The sequence below is a fragment of the Drosophila melanogaster genome, chromosome 3R, assembly GCF_000001215.4.
Source record: "Drosophila melanogaster chromosome 3R".
Classification (NCBI taxonomy): Eukaryota; Metazoa; Arthropoda; class Insecta; order Diptera; family Drosophilidae; genus Drosophila; species Drosophila melanogaster.
The window spans coordinates 15,460,767-15,480,685 of NT_033777.3; the positions used below are offsets into that span (position 1 = coordinate 15,460,767).

The following is a 19,919-nucleotide window of genomic DNA, read 5'->3' on the forward strand; positions in this document are numbered from 1 at the left end:
TGTCACATTCAATTTATATTTTCCAAAATTTTTCAAAATACCTTCAGGTCGATAGCTCGAAAATGACAGTTCTTTGCACTTTGATGATTCAGTACACACGAAATATCGAAAATCTTTAAAAATTCGTCGTTTTTCGTACGGTTATAAATGACATATTCCACATTAATCTTATGCAATTTTATATTTCTATTTTGGCACTTCCGCTGCACAACTGCATGAAGTCTATTTATTTCAATTTAATTTAAGCCACTCGAATTGTGATATCTGTATATTTCGCAAAGTTCTCGGCATATGTTTATGAAATTCCGCGATCGTTTTCAGCAGTTGTGCAGATATTGGCGCGAAGTTCGAGACTAGACTGAGAAAACGTTTTCACGAAATATACAATGTCTGTTCGCATTTTCCTGCTCTGCGTTAGTTTCGCGCAAGCATTTGGCCCAAACAAACGATCCAACCATAAAGATTGTGTATCGACAAGGTTAAGAGAGCAGGTAACTCGGGTGGGTGTGTGCATGTGTAGGATCTTCGATGGGATGGCCGAGCTCTTTTCGTGGAAATGTAGAGCTTTTTTTCCACACCAAGGAGAGATTCACGCACCCACCACTAGCCGAAAGTTCTTTCTCTCGCAAATAATTTTAGAATAGCATTTTATACGCGTTCGCAAGTCGCACATAAGTTCTCTAATATGCTTTCTATTTTCTATTTGACTTTTACCCTTGCGGTGGATATTATACATTTGGTATGCCGTAAATGTGCAGGAATAATCAAAAATATATTGAAAGAATTTCAGTTTTCTTTCTTTTTGTTACCATTAATGCACAGCTTCGAGTAATATGAACTTCAACTTCGATTATAAGTTTTTTAATATAATTTTAAATTGTATTCTAATAGCAAAACTTATCATATGACCAAAGATATACCCATGTATCCTTGCTGCAAGGATATTTAAACTTCGGCTTTGCAAATTTATCTCACTTCGCATTTTTTTTTGGCAGGTTGCACTTTGCCAACTACTAATAATATCGCAGTGCTCGATTGCAACCATCTGCAACGGATTTTGACAATCTGATAAATGCGACGCCAATTACGAAAATATCTCACTTTCAAGAGGAAGAATCTCAGCAATTCTGGCGCCCAGTGGCCATCGCACTGCACTTGACCCTCGCGGCGCCGCCAGAGGAAAAGCACAAGAGTGGAAAAATGTTTGTTGTCTCAATGGTCTGTGCTGAAAACTAATTGCAAGTCTGGTATCCTTAAGATCTCCACACCGATTGGGGAGTGTCTATCTGGGAGACAATCTCTCGTCTTGGTTCGTTAACTTCTCAACGAAGCCCTGCCCTATTCGTGTGAATTTATGAGCAAATGAAATCGTTACGCCCCTGACAAATTTCGGGGACTTTTCTCAAAGAATTGCCATCGCCTGTCCGCTTGGCTGGTGGATGTTGTTCCTCTTTTTTTTTTTTTTTTTTGTCTCTAATTGCCACATGCCTCTCGAGATATCTGTCGATGTGAGCTCGTGCCTCGCCCGCGATCTGTGACATAAGGCCATAATTCTCAGATCCATCCGAAATGTGGGTGCGTTGATCTCGAGGGTTGTGGTCGAACCACTGGTCTTCCAGGAAGTATGCAATTTATTATGCAAACGGTTTCGCTGGCAACCATTGGGTTATTTGCACTCAAATTAACTCTAATTTATGATATTGTCCCTGAATCGGTGACATTAATTCGATATATGTATGCGAGTATCTATGAGAACATAGATGTTTGTCTTAACAAAACTGGCTGTGCTTTGTATTCAAGTTTCCTGTGTTATTGCATCTCCAAAACTTTGCGATTTTTCGATTTTGGTCGATGATCTTAGATGCTAGATGCCGACTAATTGGCGAACGCCCCAATAAAAAAGCTCTTAAATATGGCTCTTTGTTTGTTATGATTTCCCAATTAGCAGCATATCAAATCATAATTAGGTACTTAAAGTACATTTTATTGCTAAAACTGCGGGCAGAAGTTGAAAACAAGGCAATAACTCTATGTTGCCCGTTAAAGAGAGCATAAATTCTCTAGCAACTTTAGATTTCAAATTAATACATTGTGCCAGGCGATTTTATGGGCCAACAATTGAGGTCGCCACTTGGCCAATGGCCACTATTAAAAATAATAGAGAGTCGGCCAAGTAGCCAATTTATGACAACTATGGCGGATTTACAATTTAAATTGTGAGTGCCTTCTGCGCCTACCTTAATGATCTCCATAAAGGGCGTGGGTTTAGGTGCTTTCCGCTGCTTTCCTTGCGGAAAATCCCCCCTGGAAATCCCCATGCTATTGAACATGGTCTCCAATTGATTGCTTCTATTTTTGTATTTTTAACTTTTCACTGTCCTTTCTTCCGTAGGAGTGTTCACTGTGCTGCCTTTCCAGCACTCAGTGCCCACCGATTTAGCACTGAGTCGTAAATGTCGCGCAGGCGCAACACCATTCTGCAATCACAATGCCACAATCTTCGAAGAATTGCAGCCAACACAAAACGAACTCGCGATCCCGGGTTCACTAAACTTCACTTAACTGCGCCTGCGCAATTTGTAAGGCGTTTAAGCGGCCAAGCCTCGCCAGAAAAGTCAGGAGGTCCTTGCTCTGCAGACAGCCTGTTTGCTGTGTGGCAACGTGTGTACATGTAGTAGTAGAAGCCACAGTGCCAGTGGATTTTCTGCGTAGGAGGAGCAGGCAAATATGATCGGCTCTGCGTCACGCGAGCGACTGAAAGATCACTTGTGTTGGTGGCAGGCGGATGGCGCAGATGCTGGTTTTGTGCCGCGGCAACAGCTGCTGCTCCAGCGAGAATAACAAGAGCATCAGCAGCAGCCGCAGCAGCAGCAGCAGCCGCAGCAGCATGGGCACAAAATGAGCAAGACAAGTGAGGGCGCTGTCGCCATCATCATCTGCAATATTCGATACTCAGATGGTCGCACACATTGTTTATATAATACCCTAATGAATTATTACATTCTAATGAATAATGGGCCGAAATAATAACGTGGCCGATCTGTGGCGTCTGATTGAAGAAGTTCTGTGCCTGAATACGAATATTGAAATGGAAACAACACTCGCCGCTCTTAATTACAACAACTGTACAAACACTAATGAGAACACTGGCTGGCTGGATGGATCAAAGAATTCCTGAGCTCAGCATGGAATGGCATGGAATAGGCCTGCTGTTTGTATACCCCACATACTATACCATAGGGTCCCACCAAAGCAAGTATCTTGGCGATATGCAAACGTCAGAAAGATCGTAAAAGTAAGCGGGATCCCAGAGATTTGAGAACCTACATACATACTACATATGAAGGTTCCAGCCATTGTCGATATGGTTATATGGTATTTAAGACCCTTTTGATGGCTTTGGATGGCCTGAAGGGCCTGTTTGGGTACTTATTAACGCTTCATTAAATCTCCGTTTGCGCCCACAAAGCAAATGCGAAACGACAGCCACGGAGTTTTTTTTTTGTTTTTTTTTTTTTTGGCAGCCAAGAGGCCCAGCAAAAGGTTAAGAACACTCGAGAGGGCAAAACTGGTTTTGCAGAACCCATCGATAAGGCGGATTCCCTGAGAGAGCATGCTGTTCGATAAGATCTAAGTTAATTGAGTCTGGCAAGTGAACTGGCCAAAACTTCTGGACCGGAACTGTGTGGCTAAGAATTGTTTTGAATATTTTATTAGCTAGCGAAAGGATCAGATAAGGTCCACTCTAATTGGCAAGTTATTTAAACTGCCCAATCGCTAATTGTTGACAATCTATGGCTGAGCTAATTAAGCCAAGATGATCGAGCATTCAAACTGATTGCGCTAAATGGCAGGGAGTAATAAAAAGTGTAGGGTATAGGCGCAGTCTTATCTCACAAATTTGGGCAGCTGCGAAAAGCCGCTGATGATTACCGGTGAGACACTTCCCATACGCAACTGATTACGGTCCGCAAAGAAATCAACAAAATATAAACCATAAAAATTAATAAATATTTCGTATTATATTATTACGCACGAGAAACAAAAAAAAAAAAAAAAAAGGCCCACAACAAAGACAATGAATTGAACAGAGAAAAAAAAAGTGGTAAAAGAGACAAAACCGAGCCAAGTTCATGGCGATGGAAGTTGGCAGTTGGCAGTTGTCAGTTGCCAGTTGGCCATTGAAAGCCGCGTTTTGAGGCTTTCGGCTTTGGGTTTTGGTATTTGGTTTTTGGTTTTTGGGCCTGGTCAGGTTGGGATTTGGGCAATGGGCTTTTGGGGCGACTGTTCAATCCATCAAAAGAGATTATATTCATTAACTAGGCGAGCGGACGGCAACAAGACTGGAGCTTCGATGGCGCTGATGGCCACGGGACTGCTGAACTGCTGGAATTTCTTAATTTTTTTGACAGTTCCCATCAAAATGTGTTGAAATTGCCATTGTTATTTGTATCTGTATCTGGGGATGGGGTTTTTTTTTTTTTTACAAGAATCATCTAACAGCTCCAATGGCGCGGATGATATGCTGAAATTCTCGGTATTCAATAGATGCCAGATCTGTGGACTCCATTAAAAGGCCGTTTTTATTTCTGACAATTAGAAGCCATCAAAATTAATGCCCCGTCCTCCTAAATTTGATCTACATTTTTGCCAACAGCATCTGTTCGAGTAGTCAGCGCCTAACGCTCTTGACATTCAAATTATGAAAGTTTGGTCATCCAATCACGTAGCCTTGTATTCCGGATCCGCCCCGCCGAACTTATTACATATATACTATATGTGGAGCAGATCGAATAAGATTTAAATACAGATATAGATACAGATTCGCGCAGCTGTCGGATGTGCTCAGGCAATTAGTTTGTTTTCACTTTGACATGTTTACAAGAACCAAACTCGATTGGCCAAGTCTAGAGTCCGTTCCGATAATTATGGGCAGCAGATGGTTTGCCTCACGAAATTTTGGGGCAGGCGTAAAAAAGAGATTCAGCACGCCCGTCCGTCCCCAAGCGATTTGTGAGCACTCTGTAAAAGGGCAGGGTGCTTTCAGGCTTCCGGTAACTACGACCTCGGCGACAAATGAGGAAATGATTTTTGGAACTCCACCAAAATGTATTATTAATGGGGCAGGCAAACTTAAGTTTAATTGCTTTAATTTTAATTGCACGCAGTTTAGTACGAAAAAGGAGCGACCGCTGGCGATCTATCTTCATGCAAATTTGGCAAATGGAGCCACTTCGTTTTTTATCTTTCTAACGATTCAAATATATATTCGATTCGACCAATTTGGTAGCTTGATTGGCAAGTGGGCTAACCAGTGCAGTCGAAGGCTTTATTTCATTGTGACCCAAGCGAATAAGGCTTTTATAGAGGCGAATTAATATTTATGAATAATAATAATTACTCAGTTCGTCTGGGGGCACAAGTGTATTCTATTTGGCAAGCCAACGAGATCCACTCGAGGTTGATGTACTTGAAAGACGAAGCGGTGAATGTACACACATGCTCTTGTTGAGCAAACAGACCCACATATTCGAACTTAGTCACAGACGATGTTGTCTTAGTGGGTAGTGCCATAGTACTGGCATAGTTTCACAAGTAACTATATATAGTTGGCCCGATCCTCACCAGCGTCGCTTGGCCACTCTTAATCAGAAGGTGTGCCACACTGTGTGTGCACAGCTCTCGACGACGCACATCTGCTCGAAGACCGGATTATGAGGCTCCTCCACCAATACAGCGATCGTATCATTGGATCAAACGATCGTTCGATCGATCGATCGATCGATTTGCAGAGCCATGGATTGTGAAATCAATGGATCGTAGTATCCATACAAATGTATTTAACTGCCTGACATTTGTTTGCCGATTTGCATTGTCCGCCGTTAAACGTTCATTAACCGCGGCTATTTATGACCCCCACCGATTTCAGCCGGGCTGCCACCACGTTCTTATTCTAATTTTTTTTTTTTTTTTTTGTTTTTTTTTTCTAATTTGGCTTAGCTCTGCCATCAATCTACTTAGCAGCAGGGCCGTTGGCCAGGCGATCGATTGCCCATTCGATTGTCACGCTCGGCATGACAAATTGAACAAGAGTTCATTTGTGGGTGGTTGGTGTTTTGTGTACACCCTATTAGCCCAAGTCTTTTCACTCAGTTCCTCAATGTTTCAAACGAGTTTCCTCGTTTTTTTGCGGACACTGCGATTCTGGTGCCCTGGGCCAGCGAAATTTGACCCAATTTCCTTGACACATGCCTGTCAGGTTTACAAACAAAAACTGTTACGGTTAACAATAATTAATTCTGTTTCTGCGCAAGTTCAGCGGGGCGTTGGCAGTTCTCATTATTCGGGCGCTGTCTCTTTTTGCCCAATTGCCGATTTCATTAGGCCATAATTGAGTTTAGTTGTCAGTTTGTCAGTGAGCCCATAAACACGGACTGGCGCCCTGGGGCCAAAAGCCGGGCAAACAACCTCGGTTTTTGCCGCTAAAGAGCAAGCCCAGCTTACGACCATGTTCATTCAGAACTGGGGATCTGCAAATCGCGTATTGCGAATCGAGAACCCCAGGCCAAGCCGCGAAGTTCCCACGCCTCGAATTCTTCACGCACGCCTCAATATTTATAAAAATAAGATGGAGCTTGAACTCCAATACCGACTATTTGGTACCTGATTAAAGCAAACTGATTGCATATTTTCCATGAACATGAAGATATGTAAGATTACCTTATCCATATATATGGATATGAGAATGCGTCAAATGATAAATATTACACACATGACTTATAATATTTTTAGAAGCAAAGGCCTCAGCAGATTATTTATATTCCATTTATCATATTGATATATCACTTCGAGGATAACCATCGATCCATTCAGTTGCTAATTTCGCCTTCTAACTCTGTTATTGTTATTGTTATTGCTCTGGCTGTGCATTTGAATGCACATCGATTTGGCGGCCAGCAGGCTCTAAATTATTAATTCCATAATATCTATGAAGACCAGATGCGTTTTGCCAGTGGATGGGTGGATGGGCGGATGGGCGGTGGTCTGCGGTCTGGAGGCTGCCGAGTGGACATAGACAGGCGGATAGACAACCAACGGCCCACAATAACATAATCATAATCGTAATCACAATAAACACATCTGATCGACGGCCAGCACGTGTGTGTTTGGGCTGATTTCTTGCTTTGGTAATGACCCAAATTTTGGAGCAGTGCGCTAAATACGCCTAATGGTCGTTTAATTATTGTACGACAGACAGCGACAGCCGTCGACGAACAAGCAGCAGCATAAATACAACTAATTGTACAATAACGTAATAACGTGGCAGGGAGCTGGTAATTTATATACATGCACATGTATTTGTATTGGCAAAAGCGACTAATTCGTTGGCGAATACAATCGTAATTATACACTAAAAGCTTGCCGCCACACTACTGGCTGAGCCACCTAGCGGCAGCTTGTGCGAACCAGCGGGATTTTCGACCATCATCTTGGGCATTTGACAAATTCACGCCTGAGTGTTTGGCTGCCGGCAACAAAAACACGGTTAAAGTAGTAGTTACCACCGCCAACAGTAATTTGTTTATATTGTACAGCAATTGACACGCCTGCTTTACCAAAATTTGTGGCAATTGTCTGGAGTGCTAAAATTAATAGGGGTGCTTAGGTTTTTTCACTTTTTCATCTCATTTTTTTTACCTCTTTATTTATTTTTTTTTTTTTTTACTGTGACGCGCTATCTTAACGGCAAAGGCTGAATTTTGCCCCTGGCAAAATGAAGCGAATGCTTAGCAACGCTTGTGCAAATATGTACATATGTATATAGTGCAGTCCATGATATGTTATGACTGGGGGTTCATTTTAATTTAAATTTGATTTCCATTCACACACGCGTCTGTATTAATTGCAAAAAGCTATTTGGCAGCCGGAATTCGAGCATCACACTGCTCATGTTCCTATTTGCGCAAGTAGAATTTCATATTTCGTATATTTCGTTGTGTACAATACATGCATTTTATATTAAAACAAAATGGGCAATATTGGCCCGGCGGCACAGCGGCAAATGTACATACATACATAAGTGTTAAAAATATATAATTGTTTCAACATATGGGTAAGTGCACTTGCGTAAATAATAAATAGAACAGGCCCAAGTTCACTCAGTACATGTTAAATGTATGGATGTTGAGAACGTCGGTCCAATACAGTAATTAATCAAGCATTTTTCTCGCCAGCCCAAAAAGACCACAAAATATATTTCCAAAAGGGGTTGGGAAATATTATTAATTTCCAGCAATACATACTCTTATCAGCTCATTGGTGAAAGCCTAAGCGTTTCATTAAGTTCTGTTTAATGTTATAAAAAGAAACAAAACCCATGTTTGTCTAGTCGAACAGCTGAGCCGAACATTGTGCTGGTATAGTAGTATATATATATAGTATATATAGTACCCGCCAACGTGCCGCAGCTCATGGAACCCAAGCTCACCGGCAAAAAAAATAAAATAAAAATCAAATAGAATACAGATAAGGCAGCTGAACTTGTTGCTACCAGCATTAATTAGCGATGCCTCGCAGATCGTTTGCAGATCACATCGATCGCAGATTTAAGTACACGGAAAAAGTATGGAAAGAATGGGAATCCACTATCGCATCATTCGGGCAATATTATAATGCTTTCGGGCATATCGTGAAACTAGAATCGCTACTCTCCACAGAAGACTGTCATAACATAATTTAGCAATAAACATGATTTTTTATTGTGCTAAACTTTGTCATGCGGGACCAATAAAAGCCATGACACTAACAGTCGTGTATATATAAAAGACACGAATATATCAAAGCAGCAACAGTGTTTGAAATCGAAAGTAACACTTTCGTGGATTTTTATATCGAAAGAGTGATGTAGTTGCTATAGATCAAGAAACGCTCTCTGCAAACAATTCGTTCTGAGTATCTGCAGCTTACAGCTTATAAGATGTGTGCTATTCGTTGCTAAACATTTGGGCAAACACAAAATTTGCCGTGACGTGCTCTTCTGTCACTGCAAATTAACACCAGCAAATATCACCTGCCAGGTGAATGAAGTGGGGAGGCTCGCAGTTCTGAGTTCACAGAGAGTAATGTAACTTGAGATACCACGTGTATGGTCGTTGAGGTAATTCCTTTTACTATCTTAGTTCTTGGTAAGAAGCTAAACAAGCGCAATCTGATTTAACTGCATTATGTGTAATCAGAAGAAACTAAGTTGCAATTGCTATCTCATTGCATTTGTATCGTTAAAACGTGTGTTCGTATTATTCAATATGTGAAATGTAAATAAATAATAAATAAAACAGGTTGATTTAGTAATGACTTTAAAACGCTTTTCTATGCTAATGGAGCGGTCTTTTTTGTCTTTGGTTACTGCTAAGTTGCCGAAACCGTTAGGCAAATGCCCTGCGGCTAGGATGGTGATCATTCGACTTTGGCAAACGGAGAGCGTGTGGCAATAATGCGATTATACTACGTTGTATATATATATATATGTGTCAGCAGGTATCGCTCGGGGTTCCCAGAATAGGGAATAGTGCGGCAGCGTTTTCTGCTGAACTCCGTAAGGCTTTGCGGTCCAGGAACTGCATGGCACCACTGGGCGTATACGTGATGCGCCATCAAGCCAACGACATCACTTGTCCAATAAATCATATAATATCATATCATCCCATAAATAAGCAACACCCCGCATAGATCGAAGCCCAAGAACCGCAATGCCACGTCTGCCATTCCCAGGAATCGAAACAAAGGCTCAGCAGACACATATAAATCGCCACAAATATCGAAATTCCTCCTCCTTGAAATATTAATAAAAGGCAGTGAGGGAGCAATAATAAAACAATACGGAAAAAACTGGCGCTGCCATTAAGGAACCTTCTTCTTTTTGTATTTAGATCGCGGACTGCGTTCGGCTTATGCTGCACCCATTCGCCAGCGATGATAAAGCGATGATGCCCCAAGGTTTCCAAATGGCTTTCAAATAAGTGCCGAGCCCGTCTGCCCAGCTAAGCCACTTCTGACTTCTGACTTCTGTATTCAGAATTGAGAAGAGTTTAGCATATGAATAAAGCCGCACCGCACCGCCCCAAAGAGTCCGTCCACTTCCACGTTTCGTCTCGTCTCGTCTGAGTTCGAATACGCATCTGAATGTGAATTGGAGTCCCATATTTATATGCAAAACAACAGAATCGATGATCCAGCATTTGCCTTGACCGTCAAGATGGGAGCGATGATGCCACCGACGCGGCGGGGCCAAACGATAATTAAAAGAGTGTCGTTAAAAATAAAATATAATGGACTTATGTAAAGCGATGTTACACGCTCCAACTCCAAAATGGCCACAAACGCGATAAGTCGGCTCACAACAAATGGCAGCAAATAAATAAAAAATCATTAAGATAGGCTCGCGGAACGGCCAGATAAGTCGACCAACTTTTGGGCCGACCCGTTCAACTGGGGATGCGGACTGGGGATGGGGACCAGAAACTAAACACCAAATAAAGCATTCGAATGGACCCCGAAGACAATCAAGCCGAGATGAAACCAGCTTGTGCTCTATGGGCGGTTCTGGCCTTTTGATGTAAGCCCACCACCATCAGTCAGTTAAACAAATTTGTATTTCCCAAAATATCCAAATAATTTGTTGAAAAATTCATTCACGACCTGCGCGCAGCAGAGACACTCGCACACACAAGATACAAAATCGATAGAAAAATCACCAGATTCAACAGATTCACCAGAATGTGAAGAAAAATTGGACAGGTAATTATTAGAGGTGTTTTCGCCTTGAGTGGATTAGCTCGGCTGGCGGGAATGGACACTGGCCCCCAATTATGCTAATACCACGCCGAAAAAGGCCGCTAAAATCCATATTTAAATTATTAACATAGAAACCGCGGCTGGGCCAACGCCGAATTCGGTGTCCAAAAGCAACTCCTAGCCAGATTGAACATGTTTAACATTAATCTTGACTGATAAATTAAAAAGGAATTAATTAAGATGAGCAATCACTTGTCAGGCCCGGAATGCTTTGATCATATTTTCCTACACACTTCCTATGGCTCAGATGTAATTAATTAGCGTGGTAAACAATACAAATATGATTACTACTTATAAGTCAATGATTAATTTATAGGCAAGGTGGCTTGTAGTCGTTAACTTTTATGTTTAAGGGATCTACAACATTTTTGAAAAGTGTTCAAATGCTTAGAAATCAGAATAGAGTATGTCAGTGTCGGCTCTCTTGCTCGAAATAATTCCCTAGAGTTTTATAAGTATTTTTTTCATCATTTTGACAGTTTTCGTTTGCTAGAAAATGAGCAAAATTGCTTTTATGGGGAACGTGGGTGGTTTCCCGAGGGGAGGGGTGGGGGATGCGGGCCTTCGCAGAAGTGTTTGCATTCAGATCACGTATATATCTTTTGGCGAAAAAAATTGTATTAAATTCAAAATAACCAGCTTAAAGCATAAGCACAGCACCCCAAAGTCACGCCCCGGCATCACACCTAAAATTATTTGCTCGTTTTCTGGCCTTTTTACTGCCTGTGGTTTATTTCTATTTTGTTCTCTGACGGCATTAATATTCCGACAAATTATTTGTCACCCCATCCACCATGCAAAGGGCTGCAAGGACACGCCCTACTCATTTGCATGAGAATCGGTATACAGAATGATGGTTATGTGTGGCATTAATCACGGGTAGACGAGCTGAATATTTTACGATCATTAATCGTCGTTGGTCACAATTCGATTTTCTTCGGGGTCTTCGGGGGTTATCCATCTAGTTTTGGGTGGATGGATGGTCATATACTCGTCGCATATTCGACAGCACCCACATATTGAGTGGTACTTTTTAAGCAACTGACAAATTGAGCATTTCAGTCATCTTTTCTCTACTTTTCTTATATTTTTCTGGTGTCACTGAACTCTTCAAATTTTCATCGTTATACCCTTGCTAAGGGTATATTGCTTTCAGTCAGGAATTTGCAACGCAGTAAAGAAGACAATCTACAGCCTTTCGCTTTTGATCAGAAACGGACAACCTTATCATATCATATAAAATGTCTAGCAAATCAATGAAAAACTAATCCCAGCTTAGTTGTTTTTTAATCATAATGCGTTCTAATTCGGTACACACCAAATTTGTGATTTGACATTCGATTTTAATTTGTTCAAACTCTGCAAATAATTACTGCAAGGGTGTATAAGTTTCGGTTTTCCGAAACTAGCATATTTTTTTGTTTTTATTTAAAGTAGACGAAATAAATTGAAAAAAGAGAACAGAGAAACACGCGCAAAGCGACGACGTACGACTCAAAAAAAAAAACTAAATAAATAAATAAAAAAAAAAGACAAAACGCGAAACAGAAACAAAAAGCAAGAAAATAAATATTCAAATTCTACACATTGTGAAAATTTTATTGTCGAAATACAAATTGGACGGCGCAGCCTTACTTACATGCATGTATTTCCCGACTTCTCAGATTCTAGGCGCCACGCGAAAAACTAGAAAATCTATTTTCGAAACATTCACAACAGCGAGTGAATCGAGTCGCACCGCACTGAATATGTCACAATTACTCATGTGCTTCTAAAATGCCAAGCGATGTGCATACGAGTTTATACATACAACCCAAATAGACAGTACATCCTATTCCCATTCGATCCCGAGGGGGTTACGTTGCCACACATGGCCCGTTATCAGTGGCAGTTGGGCCTACAGACTTCACCACTCGCGCACCCAACATTATTATGCATTATTATGTATTCATGGACCGGGGGATCGTGTCGTTTTTCACATTTTACATTGCCCGCCAGGCGGACGTTGATAAAATTCTAATGGCCTGTAAGCCAGCTAGCCAGTTAGCCAGTTAGCCAGCTTGCCAGTTAGCCAGTAAGCCGTGATTTAGGCATGTTTCCATTCACGTTGTTGTCACGTCCCGAAACAAACGCTTTTCACACCTTGTTGAGCTCTGTAAATCGTAGTTATGTGCTGTTTCCACCCAGGTCGTGTGTAACTGCAATACCATTTCCTTAAACCGAACTTGAAAATGTTTATCGAAATTTGCATCTTAATTCGTCGTCTGCCTCGCACTAATGGGCAAAAAAAAGTTCGTACCCAATCCTGTCTGGAATATGGAATATCAGTGACATCCAGACAGGGGCGTCTTTGTTCTTTATCTCTATTAGATATCTTTTATGTTCTTATCTCCTGTGGGACATGTGCTCCCGATGCTGCAGAATCTTTCGCTTTCCCGAAAATTGTTGCTGCAGAGCTAGAGCAAGATAGTGGCAACCTGGCGGAAACACACGTCCGACATACATCAGCAGACCCTGTGTGACGCAAATGGATGGATTATGAGTCAGCTAAAGAAGTGGGAGCTGCAAACCCAAACCAAAAGGAATAGTTTGATGACCAGATTGCTTGATATATGAATGCACTTCGTGGAGGCGCTCTGGCGCATTTGGATCGAAGTGCTTCGAACACGTTGCCATCTTCAGTCTGTTTGAAGCTGTCGAACGGTGAGGTTGCCGAGAATCCTATCGTGGATCCAACTTGGGATCCAGATTCACATTTCCGCTGCCGCGTGCGCGGTGCTTCGTGGCCAGTGAGGCGTGTGAATTCAAATGCGGTGGTCAACGCTTTGGTTGTCGCTTTCTTTGTGTCGCCAGTGGTATTTAATCAAAATCGAATAGAGAGCCAGAGTGGCGGCAAAAGCAACAAAACAAAAAAAAAAATGAAATGAAATGAAATGAAACGAAATAAAACAATGCGGCATACAAAACGAGACGAGCACACCAAAATATCGGCAAATCAACCGAAATTATAAAAGAAAGGAAAGAACTCGACACATTGATGTGGAATCAATGCAATAAATTAACTTAAATTTGGTTTTCGCTTGGCCAGCCGATTTCGATAAAGTAGAAAAAAAAGAGAGAGAGAGACAGAGACGAATACAAACACAAATAAATGAAAAATCGTTAAAATCCCGGTCTGCGAATTCGATCAGCCCACGAAATTCGATGCGGCGGACTAGGCCTCCAAAAATATTTATACTTATGTAGAGCTCGGATTTAGGACCTACCTGTCTGCCCAGCAGCGGACCCTTGCTGATGAAGTCCTTCTTGGCCGAGTAGAGCTCCGGCGGTGGTCCTTTCAGCGAATACCGCAGGCCGGACTCCCCAAGGTCGTCCGTCGTCCCACGCAGACAGCGCTCAAGGGCACGCTCATCCTCGTCGTCATCGGAGGCGGTGGCTGAGCAGGCGGATGATACGCAAGAGGAGGAGCACGCGAAGGAGGTACGATCCCGAGCACCGGGAGATTCGCAGACAGTGGTACTATTCGTGCCAGTGCTGTGACCAGAAGTTGTGGACCGCAGTGTGGTGCTGGGATACGCGAAGGCGGGCAGGTCCGACAGCAGGCGATGGCACTCGACCTCCTGGCCGCCGGCGGGCGATTTAAGTGAACCGGCATCCGGCATGGACATGGCGATGACCAGATAAGATAGCGATCTCCAATCTCAGAAATCCGAAATCCCAAATGGCACGTGCAAAAATGCGCGCGAAAGAGCAACAAAATCCACAGTATGCGTATATACGGCTATACGTATATCTTGTAGATATATGTATCTTTACACTTATGTTGGCTCTATGGCTCTTTGGCTCTTTGGCTTTTTGCTTATTTTGTTAATTGAAATGCGACAGTCTCGTTCCGTTGCCGTGGGCACCGCACCCGCCAAAAAATGCGAAAATACGAACGAACAGAAAGGCAAAGACTACGGCTCGTGGGTATTAAAACGACTCACACTTATGGCTGCGATTAGCTAGATAAACTACTTAGTACTGGAGCCATTGTACGATCTCATGATGAATCTTTTTGCCGAATCACAGAATTTATTCGCAGTTGCGGTTGGGTTTTGGCCAATGTTAAGCTTGAACTTCACACATCGCGCCGAATGCATTCACTTTCGAGCTGCACCATTAACTTGGCCACCGTTGGCATTCTGAGTTGCTGGCTTTCTTTTCGCTTTCGGCCAGCGGCTATTTTTGCAAACTTTTCGGTGGCGAAGGTTGTCCCACAACTGAGCACCATGTCAGAGTTCACAAGAACACGCCGATCGTTTGGCATCGGCATCGCTATCGCCATCTGGCCGACATGGCTGGTCAGGATACGGAATACACTGGCGCACTGGGATGAATACGTATTCAAATTCGAATTAGAAATCGCAACTGGATTAATATTACAAATGGAACTTTAGCAATTGTCTGATACTACCGCGCGCGCGCAAATAAATGAAACGGACGAGAACGAGCCGATGGACCAGACCAATGCTGCGAACCAGAGAATTTGTATCTGTATCTGGCGATGTTTCGTTTCGGCTCGCTTGAGTTCCCGCTGCGGACTGAACACTGCTCGCCGAACAGCAGTTGGTAGCGGACGTTCCGCCGTACCGCCAAGCAATCTGAGATCGCGAACATATATCGCTCCGAAAGCTAAAAGCGGTTCTCTCGCAGCTATATGCTGTACAACATACATACATACATATGTACATATGTATGTACATACTCGTATGTAGGCACGAGTATAGGGATATGGGTTTGCTGAATGGGCTTAGGATTTCGATTCCGAAGGAGTGTTTTAGAGAGATTAGAAATACGTCAGAATCATATCAGTACGCAGAACAGCCGGCTTCTCTGCGCAGAGAGCGCTGTGGCGAAAAGAGAGCCGAGCGCGGCTTAAAAGAGCACTCGAACGCTCTCTTAAGTGCGCCTCTGCTTACTCAATATTTTTGCACATGTGAGGATTAAGTGTGTGGACATAATTATCATCGGATAAGATAAGGTGTGTTAGCATAGTAACAATCTTTGCATCTAGAGTATCTGCCTTTTCGGATGAAATAATATAAATATTAAAAAAAAAAAAAATAGGCTTATGCTGCATGCTTTATTCAGTAATAGTTTTTAAAAGTAATCAAAATTTGTAAACATGTTCACACTTGTGTGATACCAACCAATTTGAGTAAGTATGTACTTGAGTAAATAATAAAACTCTTTTTACTTATGACTTATTTTACTAGCCTATGCATTACTAATCGCACCGAGCAGTACTAAAAACTTTGAATACGAATTCTTTTGAAATAGAGGATAAGACCCTGGGCATTACCAGTGGTGCACTTCCGGAAGAAGTCATTTCGGAAGAAAAAAAGGAAGTTGATGATCACAGAGAATGGTACAATGATGACTAGCTCATCAGTATCAAAAAAAATTCTTTTTTTGACGTAAATAAACTGACACGACAGCCTTTACTCAGAAATGCGACAAATATAAAGATATATCTAAATAATCTACACAAGCTGAACAAACATATCGTAATAGTTTAGATAGGCAAGTGTAACTGATTTGTCTCAAATTGGTATCATTATAAACAATACTTTATACTTTATACTTTATATTGTCTCATTTGGGCATAGAGTGTGCGACATCTGCCGGATCCCAGCCCATCCAATGTGGGTCAAGATCAATCTACTGATCGCGTCAGTGAATAAAAATAGTAGCCATTCGCTCCATTATTTGAACGCCGAGAACTCTTCCACATAAATGTCTTCTGTGCCAAATTACCATATGTAGCAATTGACCCTATTGTATACTAAATATTTTCTTTAATCAAACGCAGCAATAAGAATTAATCAATTAAAAGACCAGAGCTCGTTTGCCAAATTAAAGTATAGTTGGAAATTAAAAATCCATTTCGCCGCCGTGGAGGTCGGCGAAAATTTAAAAATATTCCAAAATACGATGATGCATATTCATATACTACGGATGTTGCGAGAATGGTGGACTAATGAAAAACATCTCAAAAGATTCCAGGAAGAGCGTTCTCCATGCAACCATGCAATCGGCAACAAAACGCTTGTTTTGTAATCAACAACAAACAGCCGGCATCCAAATGATGCCAACATAAAACAGCAGCCATAACAGAACATCTTACAAAATAGCCCTAAAAGTCTGGAGGGGGCAAGTGAGTTCCCCAAGAAGGCTGTTTGTATTACACCGAACTAATCATCATGCCCTGTAAGCAATGTTTACACAGCCACTAAACAAAATAAACGACTCCTAGCTGGAGTCTCTCCCCAAGTCACTAATAAATTGCTCAGTCTAGCAAATCGCATACTGATCTGTAGGAAAGCATACGTTCTAAATTAGGAAATATTGCTCAAAGAGGCGCCGCTGGTTTTCAGATGCTAATGATCGAGCCACTGGAGACCGCTGACCACAATGTATCTATCTGTCTATCCATTTTTGTATCTATGCTATCTGCTCCGATCGCATTGTATCATCCTAATAATTAACGCATTTAGATCATAAGGCGGGCAGATAGCCATAAACTTTTGTTTAGCTGTTGATGCTTATATGGCAACAGCATAGATGGACTGGCCCCAACTTGGATTTGGATAGAGAATCACTTTCAGGTGGATACCCAATCCAGACCCCTTGTCCTGGCATTTGTGCAACTTCGATCTGCACGCTGGCGGCCTTCGTGTGGATCGAAGATCAATAAGCGAGAGGCTGTGAAGAGCCCTAGACTACGGATCACTATCGAATTCGAAGTCTTCAGATGTTCGATGTCAGACTGACTGTCTGTTTATCCGTCCGTGCGTCCAACACGCGCAGGCCTCTTAGTCAATTGCGTCTGTCCGTATGTCTGTCCGTATGTATGTATAATAATGGGTGAGCATGTCTAATGCGTGAGCTGGTTCGGCATTTCTATATGTTTATGCTCTGCTCTGATAGTTCCATTCAGTCGCTTTTTTTTTGCGCTCACCCACACACTTGATTGATAAATATTGATCCTGATTGAATGATCGAAAGCTTGCGAAAACCCGAAACAGCCATTCCAGCGATCCGTTCGGACCCGAGATCCAATCCAATCGGCAGGCCTGCGGAATTATTGAGAGCTCAGGTTTTGAAGTTCCTCTGACAGCTGCTCAATCAAATCGAATCAAATATTTGGGCTAACTAAACAAAAACCTTTCTTAAAGAGCCCCCAATTCCATGCCCACATCGATGATGTCTAAATTCTGGAAATTCGCAAAAATCAAACTCAATTACTGCCGCTGTCAATCAGCGGCAGGAATCGAATTGTGAATCGCCGGCATCCAAATCGGAATAGGAATAGAGAGGCATGCGTAAGAGGCATTTGTTGTACTCGTACTCCCATAGCTAGGTGGCGTATCTCAAAGATACATTTCACTTAACTGTATGGCATATATCATCCATTCAACTGCGGCACAGAGCAGCCACTACCATGACAGCACACGCAGATGGCGATGCTGATGCCGATCTAGATGGGAATCGGGGGTGATATGGATGGGGACGGGAATGGGGATCGCTGGGAGCCGGCCGACGTGCGTTGACCCTGAGACTTGCCCACACCCACCCACGCAACGCGAATAACATAAACTAATAGGGGTTTATATATATATATATATATATATAGATGCACAGAGGGAAACATGCTTTCCGAATCAAGACAAGACACTATTTTCGATTCCAGAGTCAGAGCCCTGACCAATTTGGATTTGTTTAAAAGAACAGAAAGTAGTCACCATGTGGTAATAATTTAAATATACTAAACAAAATGCGAATATATACACCCAAATTCCCTTTGCCCTTCAGATACATTTTCGATCAGTTCAGTACAGTTGAAATTGAATTTCTAAAGCAGCCATTACTTTTGTCAGTGTATCAGACTGTTCCTTGAGTTTAAGAACTGCAAATCATATCCTTGCAAAAATATTTATGGGTATCATGTGGAAAAGACTTGAAGTGAGTTGAAATTAAAAACATTTTAAAAGTAGCAGAAGTACAATGGCTAGCACCGCTCTATCGCCATAAAAGATGAGTGCTCGCTGAAAGGCATAGGATCATAAAAATTGACTAGAATTCAAGTACATACGCATGCATAACTCAATTTCCCGCTATCCATCCGGACTCTTTGAACTGTCTGCTAGTCTGTTAGTTCGGGGAAAGATATCCGCCATCTGTAGATGATTTCGACCCTAATCCGTCCCTGAACCGATCCAGAAATTCGCATTTCGCAAATCGGTTCAACACACGACGCTCGACTTTCAGTAATGCAACTCCTCGAGTGGCTAATGCACTTGCAAAAGACTTCAATTGAAAATTTTCATTTACACCAGGCTGGCCGGTCATTCAATGGATATGAATCGGTTTTATATAAGACTCCAAAATGAATATTTCTTCTGAATAATGCCTCCGTTCATTGATTCCAAAAACGTAATTGAATTCACAATGGCTGTGTGTCTGTGTGTGTCAGTTTGCCTGCAGGCGGCATATTCTTCAGTATTAGAAGTGGAAAAATTGTCGAAATCAAAATCGCACAGCATAATGCTACGAGTATAATGCCATATAGCTAAACTCGAGCCCAAATTATGTCGATTCTGCGCTGCATCAGCACTATCTCCGATTGCAGCAGCGAATTGAGCGGCTTTTAGCTTTGGATTTGGCATATGGCCTGATGTCCAATTTCTGATGGCTTTACTTTTGCTTTTGCCTTTGCTTTTGGGCTGACTGACTAAGCCTAAGCTTTTGTTTTGGCAATCAAAAGGAGCTTATTTCATGGAACTGCACATGCCACACACATTACACTGCTCGAAATGCCAGATTAAGCGGGAAAACTATATACATAGTTGGAATGTAATGAAACATCATCGCCAACTTTGGGTACACAGTGCTTATTAATGGGTAATTTCCGATAAGTAATGCATTTAATCTTAATTTATTTTTATAAACAATACTTGTTTTTTTTTTTTTTAACTACTGAAAATACTTTAATAATTTGTCAGTTAGTTTTTGAATAAAAT

The 19,919-nt window shown here is 41.8% G+C and overlaps 1 protein-coding gene and 1 non-coding gene across 4 annotated transcripts in view; both read right to left on the bottom strand.

Moving 5' to 3' along the window:
* Positions 1-15,427, bottom strand: part of AdamTS-A (ADAM metallopeptidase with thrombospondin type 1 motif A) — a 33,948-nt gene extending 18,521 nt beyond the window's left edge. Inside the window, exon 1 of one of the 3 annotated variants that reach the window (NM_206496.2) lies at positions 14,121-15,427. In NM_206496.2, coding sequence (NP_996218.1) covers positions 14,121-14,522 — 402 coding nt within the window. In that variant the 5' untranslated portion in view covers positions 14,523-15,427. Of the gene's footprint in view, positions 1-41; positions 316-2,237; positions 2,744-14,120 lie in introns of those variants that run through there. The other 2 variants (NM_001275675.1, NM_169659.3) reach the window with 2 other exon arrangements.
* Positions 11,372-11,882, bottom strand: snoRNA:Or-ACA9 (snoRNA:Orphan H/ACA box 9). Its single transcript, NR_163229.1, has one exon. It is a non-coding gene; the product is annotated as a snoRNA:Orphan H/ACA box 9 (non-coding RNA).
* Positions 15,428-19,919: the final 4,492 nt, after the last annotated feature.